Source organism: Ruditapes philippinarum, unplaced genomic scaffold (assembly GCF_026571515.1).
Source record: "Ruditapes philippinarum isolate M1 unplaced genomic scaffold, ASM2657151v2 ctg244_1_1_1_1, whole genome shotgun sequence".
Classification (NCBI taxonomy): domain Eukaryota; kingdom Metazoa; phylum Mollusca; class Bivalvia; order Venerida; family Veneridae; genus Ruditapes; species Ruditapes philippinarum.
The window spans coordinates 388,689-410,204 of NW_026852350.1; the positions used below are offsets into that span (position 1 = coordinate 388,689).

Below are 21,516 nucleotides of genomic sequence, written 5' to 3' on the forward strand. Positions count from 1 at the left end.
TTCTTTTGTTATAACGGCATCACTTCAACATGCTAATTACTTATTGTTCTTTAATATTAAAGTTATAAATGTCAAAGAGGTTCTTGACGGGATATATTGGAGAAAAAAATTGCATAATTGATTCTAACATGACATACACTGGTTAAACGTTGAGTGACAATTCCACTTTAGATTCCCCCATTTGATGCCTCATAAAGCAACATTAATCGTTTATTTAGGTATCGTTATAAATAATTTTATTTTCATAATACACTTTTATTCGGACCAATTCTCAATTCTTGAGAAAATGAAAAAATTAAAAACTCTTATTTTGAGCATGAATACAGCAAAAATACGGTTACAATTTTCAAAAAAGATCAAACAAAATAGAAAGAAACATAATTTGTTTCTCTGGGACAATAAAACGAACAGGTACAAATTACTGAAAATGTCCGACGTTTTGTTGCTGTTGCTGTGTTGTTGTTGATGATGTATTTTTGTTTGTTTTGTCTTTATTTTGTAAACTTTGAAAGCAAACATATTGCATTTTTATAGTTTTCACTTAAACCGTATCGTCATATGAAAATTAATCGGGACAAATATGCATATAATACTTTACTTTACAATATGAAATTGCAAGGCATAACTTTGGGCAGTACTAACACATGTTTAGTACTAACATTAACAGTTGATTGACATTAATTATTTTCTGTTAAATTGAAACATTTGTCAATGCACTAAACTCAAACAATAGTTATCTATACCACCTACAATTCTCACAACAGGTGATTTTATTTTTAATGCCAAATGACGAATTGGAATTGGAAACGGGCCAAACCATAGCTAAAAGAAAAAACAACAGAAGTTGTAGTACGCTGCGGGCACAATTTCGATCGAATTAATTTTAGAAATTCCTCCTTTTGCTGCTGCTCAAACATTATATAAATAATACAACTTATGTTTGTGAAACATAGCATGTGAATACAAGTTACAAAAAGACATCTTTAAAGGAAATATACAGCCAATCAAATATAAGAAAAAATTGCATTCATATATTATAAAATAGCCAGAATAACGTTTTACACTAAAAGTAAACCATACAAATTGCCAAAACAATATGATACAATAGCATAGCAAACTGATGACCTTTGTGACATACAATTAATCCATTTTAGAATGCAAATGCCATAGTTAATCGTGGTCCAAAAATATTTTGTATGCATTTGATATTTATTTTTATTTACAATAAATCAACCAAAACGTGCCATAATCCTCCTTTGTCTATAGATAAAGCACATGTTCAGATTGTTGCAAATATCATTATATCATGGGAAATAAGAAATTGCATGCAATGGGTGTTTTATCTCCCACAAACATTCTTATAAAAAAATAAATTTATTGCCAATATCTTTTTTTTGAGAAACATGGAAAAGATGTATTGGTGCAGTGTCAATAAACGTGGCATTGTAGAAGATCTTTGATACAAAAATACTTAGTATATTTTTTGAAATTTTTTAATTCATAGAAAAGAAGTGGCACCATTAAAATGTTCGTTTAAAGCAATGCCAACATATGCAATGAGTGTAAGCCGAAGGAGTCCGTTGTAATAGGTGTTGTCATATGTTTTATGTTCTAGTTTTATGTTTTATGTTCTAGTTAATAGAAAGTAGCATTCACCTCATAGCACCGACTTAAAAATGAGTTGACTTTACAAAAAATGTAAAAGAGTCACTTACCCTGAAGATACAAAAAGTCATAGTATCTGCTATATTTTTTTTAATTAATTTATAAAATTAACTTTATAATAAAATTGCTTTAACAAGGCAAAACATACGAAAAGAGAGATGACCAAAATGAAAATAACGGCAACAAATAAACAGGCTGGCTTTTATTGAGTCATATTTGTAATGTTTATTATTACCCTTAGCACCGGTCAAACCAAAAAACCTGTAACTTACAAAAAAGTAAAGATAAGTAATTTTCATCTAGAAAATGAGATATTTTTTAGTCCAACATTTAATTCTCTTTTATTCGCAAAAAAGGAGGTGTGTGTAATTAAGTCTTATGGCGGCGTGGTATGCAGTAATTTATGCGTTCGTTGTTTTTGCAAATTACGATGATGTTAAATAAGTAATATAGAGTAAATGATGAAATAATTGCGCAAAAATTGTGTTTACATGATGCATAACAATTTACATATGAGCCGCGTCATGACAAAATCGACATAGTGCGTTTGCGACCAGCATGGATCCAGACCAGCCTGCGCATCCGCGTGGTCTGATCAGGATCCATGCTGTTCGCTATCAGTAATACTTATAATAGGGTTGGTAAGCGAACAGCATGGATCCTGATCAGACTGCGCGGATGCGCAGGCTGGTCTGGATCCATGCTGGTCGCAAACGCACTATGTTGGTTTTGTTGTGACGCGGCTCATATATGTCTTGATATGAAATAATGAGCATATGCATAAGGATGCTGCGAATTGTGAAGTAATGCATTTGAAAAAAAAAAATCATGTCATTGTAAAAAATATTTAAGATCATCATATCAATTTTCAAAAACAAATCCAATAAAATGCTACATTACGCATTAAAAACTGATTGAATATGAAAAAAAATATTAATGGAGTCTGAAATTTGGTTTCTCCAAGATCATCAATTTAATAAGATTCTTTTCCTTAAGATATAAATTAAATTTGACTGATGCGTGTGCCAGATATCATTATTGTATAAATTGTGATGATTTTATACAGCCTGTATCGTGTTTACACTTCAATGAAATAAAACACACCTTCGAAAAATGATTTACTTTGTACTATATTTTTAGTATCTTACATACACTGACCTTTTTCTTTGTAAAGCTACAAAAGAGTATCTATTTGTACCTATACTTTACCTTTTTACAATAAATGAAGAAAAATTGTAAAGTTAGACAGCTTATAATTCGGTTATTAAAGGTAAGCAGAGATGTACGCTGAATTTTTAGAGATAAAATTATTGCACGAAGAAATAATGCACTTTGGGCTGATTAACTGCGTTTCTGAAGCATATGTAATTAATTAAAGCAGATATTTGGGAGATGAGAACCTTGCCAACGGGAGGTTTGACTTAAGCTTTGTTTTGTGATTGAAGATTTCCGTCTGGCACGGATAGAGCTGTATTATCTGTCAGCTCAATATTTCGATGAAATATGAATAACAGCTTAAATTTTCAACCGTCCAAACAGTTTTCTGTTGTAAAATTTAATGCACGATGTGCTTTTTTATTACATCGATCAAGTTTTGGCACGAACCTGACAGTGGTTGGCCAAGAAATGGAAAATGGTTGCTATTATTCAAACAGTTTACTACGGTTGATGACCAAATGGATAGTTCTTGCAAAACGAAATGTTAGGTATGCCAATTGTTATTAAAGACAATGTGTATTCAGAAGCTTCAGAATTCTTATTCTTAGCAGAATTTTAGAAGCAAATAAATTCATTACATATATCAAGATATATTTAATTGATTTAATGTGCCAAAATGAATAAATATTTAAGATACTTTTTATATAATGTTCTTATTAAAAAAAATAATAATTTCAGAAAATTGTACAAGCTAGACTTTACACTGTAAAATCTCTTCATGTATTTTTCCTAACAGCATTTGTAAACATAATGAAATTTATCTTTATAGCAAAATAAAACTAAATATTTTATCTGCTGTAAATAAGGTTACATTAGGAATACTATATGATTCTGCAGGTCTTTGTCAATCCTTTCTACAAATTAAATCGTAACGTCAAATCACCACAGATGATTTCAACTTTCTATTCAAAAGACATACGTTTTCTAATAACTATCTAATGCACTGTAAAAATCTTTTTCTATGAACAAAAATACTGAAGAAGAATTATATTTATTATTATTCATGTGAATATATACAAATATTGTGTTGGGACACATTATTCTTAAAATGTCAAAATGAACATTTTCTATGATTTACATGATGTGCCAAATTTCATATCATTTTAAAAGATGGTTATCCTTCGACGTAATACAAAAGCATGAAAAATGTGTTACATAAGATATGGCAAATGCTTATTGCTAATTGCGTTGTTAAAAAGTAATTAAAACACGTTCAAGTCATTCTTTAAAACGCCTCTTCACTTCGAAAGTGATTAACTTATCCATCACCTGGTTTTCTGAGAAAGTGACGTTTGGTGTTTTTGAATGATTTTTCGCAAGTTTATATTCTAAATATCTACTAGAAAATTTACATTACATTAGAAACAAGAAAATTTATAAACAACTGAAACATGCAAAATGTGGTATTTGAAGACTAATTTGTCATTAATTTTTTCGCATGTTTTAGTTTAGTTTCTGAGATAAAATACAATTAGCATCACCTACGATTCCTTCAGAGTACAACAATCACAACCATTACGTCATTTATACGTTTGCTTAGAATTATGACGTCACTCTTGATGTCATCGAACGCGAGATTAAATTAAAAATTCGTCTACAAATCTTAAATTTGGGAGAAATCCACAGACTTATTACCTTTTCTGCAAGTGTTTGAATTTTACCAAAATAACCTGTAAATTAAAAGTCCAATTCCTTAAATTTTAGATGAAGAGAAATGCTAGATGGTTTGTAGATATTTTTACGATACACCCTCTCTAAATATGACTTTTTTTCTTTAAAAATATGCAATCTAGGCATGTTTTAACATAGCACTAACACATCTCAATGTAAATATTTTGGGTCTGGCTACGAACAGGCCTTCGTTATAACAGTAAACAGACTGTAATATCAACTTCCTTTATATTAATGCTTCCATTAATATCTGATACGAGTGTTGTAAAATTTGACGAGGAAATATAAATTGGCTATATATTTCAAATTAAATGCTCACGAGTTATATCGTGCACGAATTAAAAAGTAATTAAGTAATTCAGATTAAATTTTGTCAAAAAAATAATTATCTACTACAAATGTTTATGAGAATTACTATTATTATTTTTCTTCATTACTTTTTTTCGAAAAATATTTTCGTAACCGATATTTTATTATCATCAAATATTTATTTGAGCAATAAAATGGAGGCTAATCATTCTATTTATGCGTCACATTAAATAAACCTAATATGAAAATCAAATACGAATTTTGATAGGACGTGCTTTTCAAGAAATAAAATTTGTTTAGATTTTCGAACAAAATTTTATTAATTTATTGCAAAAACTAATTTGGTTATTTTTCTTACCATCTTTATAAAGAAATATAAAACATAGCCAATAAAAGTGTTTATTCATAAATATTTGATATTATATAGCCTTTTGTTTTGAATTTTATTAACACTCTCTTATTTGCACTCTCTTCAAAACTACTCGCCTTTAAAATTTAAATCATTTTAATGTATATTCTCACCCCTGAACTGTCCAGGTACCCTGTGTCTGCTGCAAATCGCCATGCATGTTCATCTGCATGCTTTCTAAACGACATAATTCCAACTTTAAAACTGTGTATTTAATTTAACAACTTAGCTAACTATATTAAAAATCCCTCCCTGTAGTCCAATATTGAGCTATCGACACGTTCGCTGTATGAGAAGCAGTGAAAGGATTGTTTAGGATGGAGGTAGATATGTCCCAGGCTGATACAATTATGTTAATGAAATTATAATCGTGATATATAGCCGTGCATCATAAACAATACACGTAACATGTGTAATGTCCTGCCCTAAGTACCGAGGAAAGATGGATGTCTTACTTTATTACGAAATTGAACATAGCAAGCAAAAAGAAACGTTAATTAAATGCACGTAAGAAAGCTTGTCTATAATATTGGGGGAGATACCGTAAACGATCTTATCATCTGAAACATGGCACCGGCCGGGCACGTTGTTTCGAAGTTGAGAAGCTAACCCTGAAGTATATGTCATCGCTTGTCAATATCAATCAATACGGGTAATTAATCTTCAATAAACAGTGCATTGTATTCTACTGCAACAGCCGCAAGCCAGTGTTACACAATAAGTATCGTTATGTCGGTCACCAGTCTAAGATCAGTGGAAAAAACTTACTATGTACGTATTGACCTGTTATGAGGAGAAGTATGAGACATACCTTTTATAGTGCTATCTTATCTTATAATTATATAGAAATGTTTTATTTGCTCGATATATGAAACAGGCTTAAACAGATACAGAAAAGCAAAGTTAAAGATCAACAAGGCATACATTACAATATCAAGTCGCACAGTCACTACAAATGCGAGCAACCCGAAATGGCGCCTAATGGGGCACTGTACAAGAACGAACAACTAATAAGTTGAATTGATAGTTTTAAATCATATGATTTCGCCAATATATAAAGCAGGGGTTAAACGTTATCGAAAAAGCATTTAAAGATCAAGAATAGAAAGGACCGTGCAAATAAAACAGAATGGCAAGTCACACAGTCACCACAACAAGAACCATCTTTCAAGCAACACGAAATAGCACACAATTGGGCACCGCACAGAAAAAACAATGTGGTGAAGGGATACATCTATATGTAAAGAAATGACTGGTGAAGTATATTTCTTATTATTCTTATGAAAATCAAAATAGAAAAAATTACTCTGCTGATAAAATTATACAAATCTAACAGTTTGAACTTTGTAGTTTACGGTGGTTTATTTAGTACATTATAGATAATCAATGTTACACGTTCGTGCTATAATATGAAAAGCTGCCTATGGCCCCAAAGTAAAAGAATGCATGTGCCCTAAACGAGATAACAATGGGTGCAACTAAATCAAACTGAATTTTGAAAGGAGTTCAATAATGACAACATGTGTTAAGATGTTTTAAATATACTCATTGGTCATTTGCATTTTTAATGTTTGGGATTGTTATTACCAGATATACGGTACCTATAACTTAGTTTCGTTTATCATTAGAAAAAAGACGTTGTTTTATGCTTCCCCTTTCCCTTAATTTGTGAATATGTGAGGCTTTGCACAAAGTGTACCTGCTACTGAAAGTACTAATTAATGGGCTCTTTACATATTTTTATGGCCAAATAAATGATGATTAAAAGATGGGTAAGTCTATATTAAAGATCCGTGTACAAATATATATACATGCTTTTCATCGTAAACAAATAAAAGTAAGACATGCTTTCTTTAAAGGCTTACGTTCAGCGTTTGCTTAAAAGTAACTTTGGTTTTAATGACGTAATACATTCTTTTACAATATATTACTTGTTTCGTTCGCCATACTTAATTTCATTTCTTAAATTGCAAGGTTTGATAATGTATGTTAATTTGTATCAAATGGCATTCTTGACAATCGAAATATGTGTTTCTTTTAAGAAAAGTGTTTGAGCTAATCGAATTATAAACATTAATACTCAGTATCCATCGATGTGATTTAGAGGATGAATTTGTTCGTACTTTGTTTTTAATCATTATTGAATACGTTCAATCTGGTTTTCATCAAATGCTCTTTTTGTAAAGAATGATTTTGAGAACTTAGCATGTGCTTCTTACATAAATGTAAAAAAAAGAAATTAGATAAGGTGCATACAAAAACAATTGATATATATGATGTTCAATAACAAAAAATACGAACACATTTGAGTGATATTAAAATCTTTGGTGTTTTTTTTTTTTTTTTTTTTCACATATCTTACATCATGTACGAACATTACAATAACAATCAAGGTTCGTTATTTGTTAATAAATAACCCAAGAATATTCCAATTTGGCATAATGCCATTTAAATCAAGTTGTATTTATTAGGTTACGCCATTCGCAACAAGTAAATCACAGTATAATCTACAGGTGAGGAGTGTATCAAATAAACATTGTTGTTGGAATATAAACTGTTATATTAGAATTACGACTTACCACCATATCGTACATGAAAGCGGGTAGAAATTCAACGAAAGAAATGAGAAACTCATTATAGACTTTTGTGTTTCTGGTTTAAAAAGATCTAAACCCATACTCTTTCAAGCTTTTATTATCTCATAAATATTTATTCTTTTATCTGTATAATGAACTCTATATGATGTTTAGTTATAAAAAACTATTCCAAAAATTACCTACCAAAAAGGCTATCGACTGAGAATAATATCTGTGATTGATGCTCAGTAAAAGTAAGGGAAACATCATGAGCAGAACTTGCGATAAGCTTGTGATATAGTTGACTTTAATTGATGTTTAAAGCTTATTGATAACTACTGTCTATTTGTAGTCGTTATTAAAAGTTTTATATTTAATAGGTACTGTAATTTAAATAGATGTTGGTTATTATATTGAGACTTGATTTAAACAAAATACGATGATCCGTTTTCAAACATGTAGTATATATTTCTATAGATTACTTAATTATGAATTTAGACGTACTAAAACGCTCCTTAGTACGAAAACAACCCAGCATTTTGACACATTTAAACACTCCTAAACACGTACAAATCCAGCATTTTGACCCATTTAGACGCTCATCAACACTTACAAACCTTGCACTTTGACACATTTAGACGCTCTTCATCACATAGAAACCACCCGACACTTTGACACATTTAGATGCTCCTCAGGACGAACAAATTCTGCACTTTGACACATTTAAACGCTCCCCAACACGTACAACCACAGCATTTTGACACATTTAGACTCTTACCAACACTTACAAACACTACACTTTGACACATTTAGACGCTACTCAACACGTAGAAACCCGACACTTTGACATATTTAGATGCTCTGTTACACGTGCAACCCAGCATTTTGACATATTAAGACGCCTCTTAGCACGTACAAACACAGCATTTTGACATATTTTGATGCCCCTCAACACGTACAACCCAACATTTTGAGACGTTAAACTCCTCTTCAACAAGTATAAGCCTAGCATTTTGACACATTTAAACGCTCCTTAACATGTATAAACCCAGCATATTGAGACATTTAGATGCTCTTCAACACGTATAAACCCAACATTTTGACACATTTAGACGCTTCTCAACACTTACAAACCCTACACTTTGATACATTAAGACCTTATTTAACAGGCAGAAACACGGCACTTTTACACATTTAGTTGCTCTACCAAGCATTTTGACATATTTAGACGCTTCTTAGCACGTACAAACCCAGCATTTTGCCACATTAAGATGATTTCAACAAGTACATACCCAGCAGTTTGACACATTTAGATGCTCTTCAACACGTACACACCGAGCTATAGTTCAGATATAAAGATACTTCTTTATACCATAGTATGAATTACGTAAAATGTAAAAATGACCAACACTATCAATACTCAATTACAGAGAACATTCTTTTCTGAAGCATGTTTATTTGTTTGGGTCGTCAGACCAAACAAATAATGGTAGCGAAATTTCAGAGTCTTATGCTGTTAATTGCAAATGCCTAAAGTAGTCCGATTTTTTAAGCGGTTACTTCCCTTTATATGTACACTAACGCCGAAAAATTTAGAGGAGATCAATGCGTAAAGATTGTCAAATGACAGGCACATTAATTTTCAAGCAAAGTACGAGTTCCCGAATGGTCGAAGATTTCTAATATTGTTTTTATTCTTTATAGATATACATGCTTACAGTAAGCTCCATGATTATTTACATCTGTGTTTAGCGTCGAAATAAGAGTTACAAACCCTATTTTAGAATAATATGGTTTTCTTCGGGCCGTTGATATCTAACTTCACCGTGGCCGAGGGGTTTGCACGCTCGCTTATGAATCGAGAGGTCTCGAGTTCAAAGTTCAGTTGTGGTAACTTTTTTTTAAGTCAAATAAACATTGAATTGACTATCAGTGTTGCAATTAGTCTTATAGCCAATTTACTACAGTTCAAAGTTCAGTTGTGGCAACTCAATTTTTTTAAGTCAAATAAACATTGAATTGACTATCAGTGTTGCAATTAGTCTTATAGCCAATTTACTACAGTTAAAACACTGAAAAGCATTGGTGGCACTATACAGAAACAAATTGGTTTATAATCTCACAACCTTCACCTTTCTGACATTCTGAGACCCAAACAAATTCAGCGCCTTCTGTGCTTTGATTTCTCTTTGGGGTGGTTAACGTGATTTCGAGTCCTGAGTTGAATAGCCTTTGAATAAATTTCGAGTCCTGAGTTGAATAGACTATGAATAAATTTCGAGTCCTGAGTTGAATAGGCTATGAATAAATTTCGAGTCCTGAGCTGCATAGACTATGAATAAATTTCTAGTCCTGAGTTGAATAGACTATGAATAAATTTCGAGTCCTGACTTGAATAGACTGTGAATAAATTTCGAGTCCTGAGTTGAATAGACTATGAATAAAATGATACAAAAATACGAAATGAGACCATAATGAGACATCGTTTAGAATGTCAACAAGAAAATGTATTTTTATCTCTTTCAAATTCACAATCGTCAGAATATTTTCAAACAATTTCTTTTTGCAAAAGAAAAGTTGAACAAAACTTCAAGATGAAGTAATATATTCATTTGCCCAATTAACTTTTATAATTTTGCACATTGCAATGGTTTCTCTGAGGCAGATTTATTGTTTGAACATTTGTTTGCACATTTGCTCCATTATAATCAAGCGTTTTATTATACATTTCACCTTTAAATATCTAAACAAATATGCATGTTCTTATAAACACCAATATCCTGGTGATAAACAGTAGGTTTTTTTTCTTTTTAATAATTCACATGCTTAAATGATACAGCTTTTCCATTTTATAACTGACGAGAGAAAACTACGTTAAAATACTGTCAAACCTTTTCTATTGTGTATACAAAGACCAACTAGAAAAAGAATAGGTGCTTTCCAAAATATCATTTAAGTTAGAACATTTATTGTTCAAGCAAGAAAATGATTTCATTCAGATAGTTAGGTAAGCATGTTTTAATTTAATTTTATCTTATGCAAACACTTTTGATATTAAACGGATGGTAAAGGTATTAAAAGACAACATTTTAAAAGAAAGATGCATTCTTGTAGAATCAATTAAAATGAAAAAAATGTTCCATGTTTTACATTTGCGAATCATCTGTTGCAATCAGCGTTTTAACAATGCTTATCCGCAGACTTGACCAATTGCTAACAGGAACTCATTTAGGTATAAGTAAACATAAAGACTATATATCTGTTGTAACTATTGTTGCTTATATAAACAACTGATTTATCTACTTATCCCAATTAACTCTTTACCCCAGGCACTGTCCTACAAAAGAACTTAATTGTACTTGGCATTATTACCTGATGTTATTGTATTTGTAGACAATGATAGAGGCAATATGTTCTAGGAAACGTTAATCAGATCACGTGTTCATTTCCCCCCTCTGATACAAAATAATGCAGATTCGTTATAAGAAAAACACTGTGAAAAATACTAGCATTATTTAATTGAAATTTTATCATAAGAGTAACAAAACATGTGATATCTATAGCGATATATCCGACATAAGACTTCATTGAACGTCAAAGTAAAAGGAAATTTAATTTAAGTAAGCAAAAAGATATCAAAATAATCAAAATAAAGTCGACATTTAATTATGATTTGTTTGCAGATTTTGATTCTGCAATATAACATCGCGATATCAAAAGAGAGATATGGCTTTCCTCTGTCAACTTGCCTTCAAACCAAACTTAACCAATCATAAAATGCATATCAACATCATCATCATCAATAACATTCAGTATAACACTGACGTTCTAATGTTAATTAACGTATTAAGAAATATCATAAAATAATATAACGTGAAGTCTGGTAAATTGTAACTTGTTTGTTTTGGCGGTTTTGCAAAATGATTACATGTAAATGACATGTCGTCTGCATTTTTGTATTTTTAGCTTCGAAGTAAAAGAAAACATGCTTGAATACCACTTAAGCCGGTGATGCAACGAGCGTGAAAGATGTATTTTTATATTATCTCTAATAAACCCTGACAGACCCTGCGAATTTTAACTTTTTGATTTTCTTGTCTGTTGTACTCGAGTGATCCCCCCGTTCCAGATTTCTACTATCTGTAACGATTACTACCGTACTATAAGAACATACTAGTATTTGTTATCTACATTGTTCCTTAAAGGATAACGAAGGGTATATGCTCTGATACTTCCCGATATTAATCATTTATTATACTGCATCAATGTGTATTTCGGCTTTTTCATATGACGTCATGAATTCATTATCTCGCATATATCAACAGAAGCTGGTATCACTCCACCATAGTTCGCCAGAATAGCTGAATGCGCATGAATGTAAGGCACGTGTATTGGCAATGTAGAAGCTAGTTTTATGCAAGTTTGCCACGTAGCACACGGCACCAAATGTATGAAAGATATTATGCTTTAAGGTTTAAATGACAACATAATATTTTCTTCTTCTTCTTCTTTTTCTTCTTCTTCTTCATAAAAACTATATATTTTCGTCACAGCAAAAACAAACATTTCGTTTTTCGTTATTATGTTGACACAAACAATAATTCTGAAAGACCAAAAGCAAAGTCAAAAGCAAACGTTACTCTCTTATTGTTAATTAATGTTCAGTAATCCCTAAAGTGAAACATTCTAATGTATTTAGAGAAAAAACTAAACTATATTATAATGAATTTTGTAATTTATGTACTTAATTGTGTTATGAAATAGAAAAGTTGTGATCGGTTTTCCGTGACTGACTGTACCTATGATTATAATCATTCATATGGCCATATTGCATTATACGACAATACCCTCAGCAGAGCTATTCAAAAGACGTCATCTTACGTCTTTAAATAATTGTTACCTTCCACGTGAAATTTAACTTCTTAGGAGAAAATAGAACTTTGTTACTCCCAGTTACAACTAATTTTAACCCTTAATTCGTTGTTTATCCCAGTAAACTGCCTTTTTACGTTTGTTCGGAGACACTTTTGAAAAATGTATCTATGCTGAATCCTTATAAAAATGATAACAATTACTGAAAGCTACTGAAAACGAAAAGTTAAAGCGAGGATATGTTAATCTTAGAAAATAAGTGCATACACTTAATGCAGATGTTTCTGCAAATTAACGAACATTCTTTATGATTAGTGCAATCAGAAAATTAGACAATGCAAGGTGCAAGAAGATAATCAGAACACATGTTCAGTAAGTGTGTTTAGATAACTGGACAATGCACAATAGAGGGTGTCACTGATACAGGATGTAGAGTAATCTGTTTACAGTACATTGAGAAATCAATGCAAAGGTATTTGCAGAGGAAAATCAACGCAAAGGTATTTGCAGAGGAAAATCAATGCAAAAGTATTTGCAGAGAAACGTCAATTCGAATATAAGAATCATCATATTTAAAACAAGTCTTAAATAGTACTATACTTGTGTTTCTTTCCGTGTAATGAAATTAAATAAAACTTCTATCTTAAAGCTGTAAAAATCGGTCAGTAATTGTTATATTCTTTCAAAATGTGAGTATTAGTACGTACACAAAGAATAAAGGGTTCTGTACCAATAATTCTAGTATATTGAATATTTTTTGATTATCTTCGAGTTTTATGATAAGCAGTAGATGCTTCAGACAGGAAGTTCAGGTGTCCATTCATAAGGAATATATTGTATATTTAAACAGTAATTACTGCGTTTGTAAATACCACAAAAGGGAACCTTTGACATTGGTGTATAAAGGAAAGTGATAAAAAATAATGACTTCAGTATTTTCTTTCTAATTATTCTATGGTTCTGAAAATCTAAAGAAATAATAATAATAAAAAAACAGAATAAACATTTTTTTTATTCTTCTCTTATTGTTGTTGAACAGAAAAGATCAATAAATATGATAATAACCAACGCTGATCGGATAATTATTAGAATAAATTCACTTTTGTGCCGATCTTATCATTCATTTACAAACCATTATTCATACCACTTGAACTAATACATTATGTCTTTGTTGATGTGATCTATTTCTGTTATCATGAAATTCCACTTTCATCCAGTATATAGTACACTTACGAGAATATTTGCTTCCAGAGAAAGCCTTCTTTTTTCCTAAATCTCTTTAAATGCACAGAATGATACACACTTATAAATAATGCAGATTCGTAATAAAAAAAACACTGTGAAAAATACTAGCATTATTTAATTGAAATTTTATCATAAGAATAGCAAAACATGTGATATCTATAGCGATATATCCGACATAAGACTTCATTGAACGTCAAAGTAAAAAGGAAATTTAATTTAAGCAAGAAAAAAGATATCAAAATAATCAAAATAAAGTCGACATTTAATTATGATTTGTTTGCTGATTTTGCTTCTGCAATATAACATCGCGATATCAAAAGAGAGATATGGCTTTCCTCTGTCAACTTGCCTTCAAACCAAACTTAACCAATCATAAAATGCATATCAACATCATCATCATCAATAACATTCAGTATTACACTGACGTTCTAATGTTAATTAACGTATTAAGAAATATCATAAAATAATATAACGTGAAGTCTGGTAAATTGTAACTTGTTTGTTTTTGTGGTCTTGCAAAATGATTACATGTAAATGACATGTCGTCTGTATTTTTGTATTTTTAGCTTCGAAGTAAAAGAAAACATGCTGGAATACCACTTAAGCCGGTGATGCAACGAGCGTGAAAGATGTATTTTTATATTATCTCTAATAGACCCTGACAGACCCTGCGAATTTCAACTTTTTGATTTTCTTGTCTGTTGTACTCGAGTGATCCCCCCGTTCCAGATTTCTACTATCTGTAACGATTACTACCGTACTATAAGAACATACTAGTATTTGTTATCTACATTGTTCCTTAAAGGATAATGAAGGGTATATGCTCTCATACTTCCCGATATCAATTATTTATTATACTGCATCAATGTGTATTTCGGCTTTTTCATATGACGTCATGAATTCATTATCTCGCATATATCAACAGAAGCTGGTATCACTCCACCATAGTTCGCCAGAATAGCTGAATGCGCATGAATGTAAGGCACGTGTATTGGCAATGTAGAAGCTAGTTTTATGCAAGTTTGCCACGTAGCACACGGCACCAAATGTATGAAAGATATTATGCTTTAAGGTTTAAATGACAACATAATATTTTCTTCTTCTTCTTCTTCTTTTTCTTCTTCTTCTTGATAAAAACTATATATTTTCGTCACAGCAAAAACAAACATTTTGTTTTTCGTTATTATGTTGACACAAACAATTATTCTGAAAGACCAAAAGCAAAATCAAAAGCAAACGTTACTCTCTTAGTGTTAATTAATGTTCAGTAATCCCTAAAGTGAAACATTCTAATGTATTTAGAGAAAAAACTAAACTATATTATAATAATGAATTTTGTAATTTATGTACCTAATTGTGTTATGAAATAGAAAAGTTGTGATCGGCTTTCCGTGACTGACTGTACCTATGATTATAATCATTCATATGGCCATATTGCACTATACGACTATACCCTCAGCACAGCTATTCAAAAGACGTCATCTTACGTCTTTAAATAATTGTTATCTTCCACGTGAAATTTAACTTCTTAGGAGAAAATAGAACTTTGGTAATCCCAGTTACAATTAATTTTAACCCTTTATTCGTTGTTTATCCCAGTAAACTGCCTTTTTACGTTTGTTCGGAGACACTTTTAAAAAAGTATCTATGCTGAATCCTTATAAAAATGATAACAATTACTGAAAACTACTGAAAACGAAATGTTAAAGCGAGGATATGTTAATCTTAGAAAATAAGTGCATACACTGAATGCAGATGTTTCTACAAATTAACGAACATTCTTTATGATTAGTGCAATCAGAAAATCAGGCAATGCAAGGTGCACGAGGATAATCAGAACACATGTTCAGTAAGTGTGTTTAGATAACTGGACAATGCACAATAGAGGGTGTCACTGATACAGGATATAGAGTAATCTGTTTACAGTACATTGAGAAATCAATGCAAAGGTATTTGCAGAGGAAAATCAACGCAAAGGTATTTGCAGAGGAAAATCAATGCAAAAGTATTTGCAGAGGAACCTCAATTCGAATATAAGAATCATCATATTTAAAACAAGTCTTAAATAGTACTATACTTGTGTTTCTTTCCGTGTAATGAAATTAAATAAAACTTCTATCTTAAAGCTGTAAAAATCGGTCAGTAATTGTTATATTCTTTCATAATGTGAGTATTAGTACGTACACAAAGAATAAGGGGTTCTGTACTGTATTTTCTAGTTTATTAATATTTTGATTATCTTCGGGTTTTATGATCATAAGTAGATGCTTAGACAGGAAGTTCAGGTGTCCATTCATAAGGAATATATTGTATATTTAAACAGTAATTACTGGCGTTTGTAAATACCACAAAGGAACATTTGACATTGGTGTATAAAGGAAAGTGATAAAAAATAATGACTTCAGTATTTTCTTTCTAATTATTCTATGGTTCTGAAAATCTAAAGAAATAATAATAATAAAAAAAAACAGAATAAACATTTTTTCTTATTCTTCTCTTATTGTTGTTGAACAGAAAAGATCAATAAATATGATAATAACCAACGCTGATCGGATAATTATTAGAATAAATTCACTTTTGTGCCGATCTTATCATATACATAATGCAAGCATTGTAAGACATTGTCCTACTTAAAGCAACATTTGTAAACCATTATTCATACCACTTGAACTAATACATTATGTCTTTGTTGATGTGATCTATTTCTGTTATCATGAAATTCAACTTTCATCTAGTATATAGTACACTTACGAGAATATTTGCTTCCAGAGAAAGCCTACTTTTTTCCTAAATCTCTTTAAATGCACAGAATGATACACACTTATAAATAATGCAGATTCGTAATAAAAAAACACAGTGAAAAATACTAGCATTATTTAATTGAAATTTTATCATAAGAATAGCAAAACATGTGATATCTATAGCGATATATTCGACATAAGACTTCATTGAACGTCAAAGTAAAAGGAAATTTAATTTAAGCAAGAAAAAAGATATCAAAATAATCAAAATAAAGTCGACATTTAATTATGATTTGTTTGCTGATTTTGCTTCTGCAATATAACATCGCGATACCAAAAGAGAGATATGGCTTTCCTCTGTCAACTTGCCTTCAAACCAAACTTAACCAATCATAAAATGCATATCAACATCATCATCATCAATAACATTCAGTATAAAACTGACGTTCTAATGTTAATTAACGTATTAAGAAATATCATAAAATAATATAACGTGAAGTCTGGTAAATTGTAACTTGTTTGTTTTGGCGGTTTTGCAAAATGGTTACATGTAAATGACATGTCGTCTGCATTTTTGTATTTTTAGCTTCGAAGTAAAAGAAAACATGCTTGAATACCACTTAAGCCGGTGATGCAACGAGCGTGAAAGATGTATTTTTATATTATCTCTAATAAACCCTGACAGACCCTGCGAATTTTAACTTTTTGAATTTCTTGTCTGTTGTACTCGAGTGATCCCCCCGTTCCAGATTTCTACTATCTGTAACGATTACTACCGTACTATAAGAACATACTAGTATTTGTTATCTACATTGTTCCTTAAAGGATAATGAAGGGTATATGCTCTCATACTTCCCAATATCAATCATTTATTATACTGCATCAATGTGTATTTCGGCTTTTTCATATGACGTCATGAATTCATTATCTCGCATATATCAACAGAAGCTGGTACATTGTATCACTCCACCATAGTTCGCCAGAATAGCTGAATGCGCATGAATGTAAGGCACGTGTATTGGCAATGTAGAAGCTAGTTTTATGCAAGTTTGCCACGTAGCATACGGCACCAAATGTATGAAAGATATTATGCTTTAAGGTTTAAATGACAACATAATATTTTCTTCTTCTTCTTTTTCTTCTTCTTCTTCTTCTTCATAAAAACTAAATATTTTCGTCACAGCAAAAACAAACATTTTGTTTTTCGTTATTATGTTGACACAAACAATTATTCTGAAAGACCAAAAGCAAAATCAAAAGCAAACGTTACTCTCTTAGTGTTAATTAATGTTCAGTAATCCCTAAAGTAAAACATTCTAATGTATTTAGAGAAAAAACTAAACTATATTATAATAATGAATTTTGTAATTTGTGTACCTAATTGTGTTATGAAATAGAAAAGTTGTGATCGGCTTTCCGTGACTGACTGTACCTATGATTATAATCATTCATATGGCCATATTGCACTATACGACTATACCCTCAGCAGAGCTATTCAAAAGACGTCATCTTACGTCTTTAAATAATTGTTACCTTCCACGTGAAATTTAACTTCTTAGGAGAAAATAGAACTTTGTTACTCCCAGTTACAACTAATTTTAACCCTTAATTCGTTGTTTATCCCAGTAAACTGCCTTTTTACGTTTGTTCGGAGACACTTTTAAAAAAGTATCTATGCTGAATCCTTATAAAAATGATAACAATTACTGAAAACTACTGAAAACGAAATGTTAAAGCGAGGATATGTAAATCTTAGAAAATAAGTGCATACACTTAATGAAGATGTTTCTACAAATTAACGAACATTCTTTATGATTAGTGCAATCAGAAAATCAGGCAATGCAAGGTGCACGAGGATGATCAGAACACATGTTCAGTAAGTGTGTTTAGATAACTGGACAATGCACAATAGAGGGTGTCACTGATACAGGATATAGAGTAATCTGTTTACAGTACATTGAGAAATCAATGCAAATGTATAAAGGGTTCTGTACCGATTTTCTAGTTTATTAATATTTTGATTATCTTCGGGTTTTATGATTATAAGTAGATGCTTCAGACAGGAAGTTCAGGTGTCCATTCATAAGGAATATATTGTATATTTAAACAGTAATTACTGGCGTTTGTAAATACCACAAAGGGAACCTTTGACATTGGTGAATAAAGGAAAGTGATAAAAAATAATGACTTCAGTATTTTCTTTCTAATTATTCTATGGTTCTGAAAATCTAAAGAAATAATAATAATAAAAAAAAACAGAATAAACATTTTTTTATTCTTCTCTTATTGTTGTTGAACAGAAAAGATCAATAAATATGATAATAACCAACGCTGATCGGATAATTATTAGAATAAATTCACTTTTGTGCCGATCTTATCATATACATTATGAAGCATTGTAATACATTGTTCTACATAGAGCATCATTTACAAACCATTATATATACCACTTGAACTAATACATTATGTCTTTGTTGATGTGATCTATTTCAGTTATCATGAAATTCCACTTTCATCTAGTATATAGTACACTTACGAGAATATTTGCTTCCAGAGAAAGCCTACTTTTTCATGAATCTCTTTAAATGCACAAAATGATACACACTTATAAATAATGCAGATTCGTAATAAAAAAACACAGTGAAAAATACTAGCATTATTTAATTGAAATTTTATTATAAGAATAGCAAAACATGTGATATCTATAGCGATATATCCGAGATAAGACTTCATTGAACGTCAAAGTAAAAAGGAAATTTAATTTAAGCAAGAAAAAAGATATCAAAATAATCAAAATAAAGTCGACATTTAATTATGATTTGTTTGCAGATTTTGATTCTGGAATATAACATCGCGATACCAAAAGAGAGATATGGCTTTCCTCTGTCAACTTGCCTTCAAACCAAACTTAACCAATCATAAAATGCATATCAACATCATCATCATCAATAACATTCAGTATAAAACTGACGTTCTAATGTTAATTAACTTATTAAGAAATATCATAAAATAATATAACGTGAAGTCTGGTAAATTGTAACATGTTTGTTTTGGCGGTCTTGCAAAATGGTTACAGGTAAATGACATGTCGTCTGCATTTTTGTATTTTTAGCTTCGAAGTAAAAGAAAACATGCTTGAATACCACTTAAGCCGGTGATGCAACGAGCGTGAAAGATGTATTTTTCATTATCTCTAATAGACCCTGACAGACCCTGCGAATTTCAACTTTTTGATTTTCTTGTCTGTTGTACTCGAGTTACCCACACCCCCCCCCCCCCGTTCCAGATTTCTACTATCAGTAACGATTACTACGTCATGTAAATATTCGTCTGTCGTCCTTTTTGCAGGTTGTTTGCTTCACTGTAAATAATGTGTTTTTGTGCTTTAAGAGATATATAACAACGACACTGTTATAGACATTTATATGAAACATGCCGTAGAATTTCTTCGTTTTTTTCACAGAGTCTTGCTGATTTTATTTTTTTAATATATTTCCACAAAAGCGAGTATATCGTAAACATCTTATTCCACATATGCCAATATAAAAGTTTGCAAATGAAAAGTTTTCAATCGTTGTATACAGGTTTCGTTATCTCTGATACGAAATCCAAATTTTATCATTTCAAACAAACCTTTGGTTTACAAACTAAGAATATTTATAACTTTGCATTAGAGATAAAGCTATATATAGAAAGACTGGGAACTATCCATATTGAAAGTACCATTATAGACGTCTGCAGAATGTTCAATAATACAATCAGCTACATTCTTAATATAAATTCTGCTTCTGTAAGTGCTAGGGTGTGAATTTGTAAGAGGCAACAGTTTTTTTCTTGCTTGACGACCATTGGAGATTCACATTTCACAATTTTAGCAGTCTGCTATTATCATATTGTTTATGGTGCTGGGCTTGTTGTAATTGTTTTTTCTTTTGTTGTTGTTGTTTTTTCTTGCATTTTGTTTTTATTATTTTACTTTGTTGTTGCTGCTGCTGCTGTTGTTGTTGTTCCTGCTGCTGTTGTTGTTGTTGTTGTTGTTGTTGTTGTTGTGGTGGTGGTGGTGTTGTGGTGATGATCGTGGAGATGGTAGCAGTGGTGGTTATTGTTTTTTAGTTCTCGTCGTTGTTGTTGTTCATGTTGTTGTTCAAGTATATCATTTGCGAATATATGTTTTAATATATATTGTATCTATTAGGTAAGAATGCTAATGTCTGAGTACCAAGCTATAAAGAATACGTTGAACGTGAAAGTCATTATGATATGAAGCACGTTACTGGTATTTTCAAAGTAGAACAAAAGCTCTATATTTTATACCACTTATAAGTGTGTATCATTCAGTGCATTTAAAGAGATTTATGAAAAAGTAGGCTTTCTCTGGAAGCAAATATTCTCGTAAGTGTACTATATACTAGATGAAAGTGGAATTTCATGATAACTGAAATAGATCACATCAACAAAGACATGATGTATTAGTTCAAGTGGTATGAATAATGGTTTGTAAATGATGCTCTATGTAGAACAATGTATTACAATGCTTGCATTATGTATATGATAAGATCGGCACAAAAGTGAATTTATTCTAATAATTATCCGATCAGCGTTGGTTATTATCATATTTATTGATATTATCTGTTCAACAACAATAAGTGAAGAATGAAAAATGTTTATTCAAACAATTTTATTGTTGTTTTTTTTGTTTTTATTCTTATTACCATTATTATAATTTCTTTAGATTTTCAGAAACATAAAATAATTAGAAAGAAAATACTGAAGTCATTATTTTTTATTACTTCCCTTTATACTATTGTCA

At 30.8% G+C, this 21,516-nt stretch overlaps 1 protein-coding gene across 3 annotated transcripts in view; it reads right to left on the reverse strand.

Annotated features, from left to right (window-relative positions):
* LOC132757815 (filamin-A-like) overlaps nt 1-21,516 on the reverse strand; it is a 152,523-nt gene that overhangs the window by 58,364 nt on the left and 72,643 nt on the right. The window contains exon 1 of one of the 3 annotated variants that reach the window (XM_060749251.1): nt 5,386-5,583. The exons of the other annotated variants lie outside the window; for them this stretch is intronic. Within the exon in view, the coding sequence (XP_060605234.1) occupies nt 5,386-5,460 (75 nt within the window). The 5' untranslated portion in view covers nt 5,461-5,583. Of the gene's footprint in view, nt 1-5,385; nt 5,584-21,516 lie in introns of those variants that run through there. 3 annotated transcript variants of the gene reach the window in all.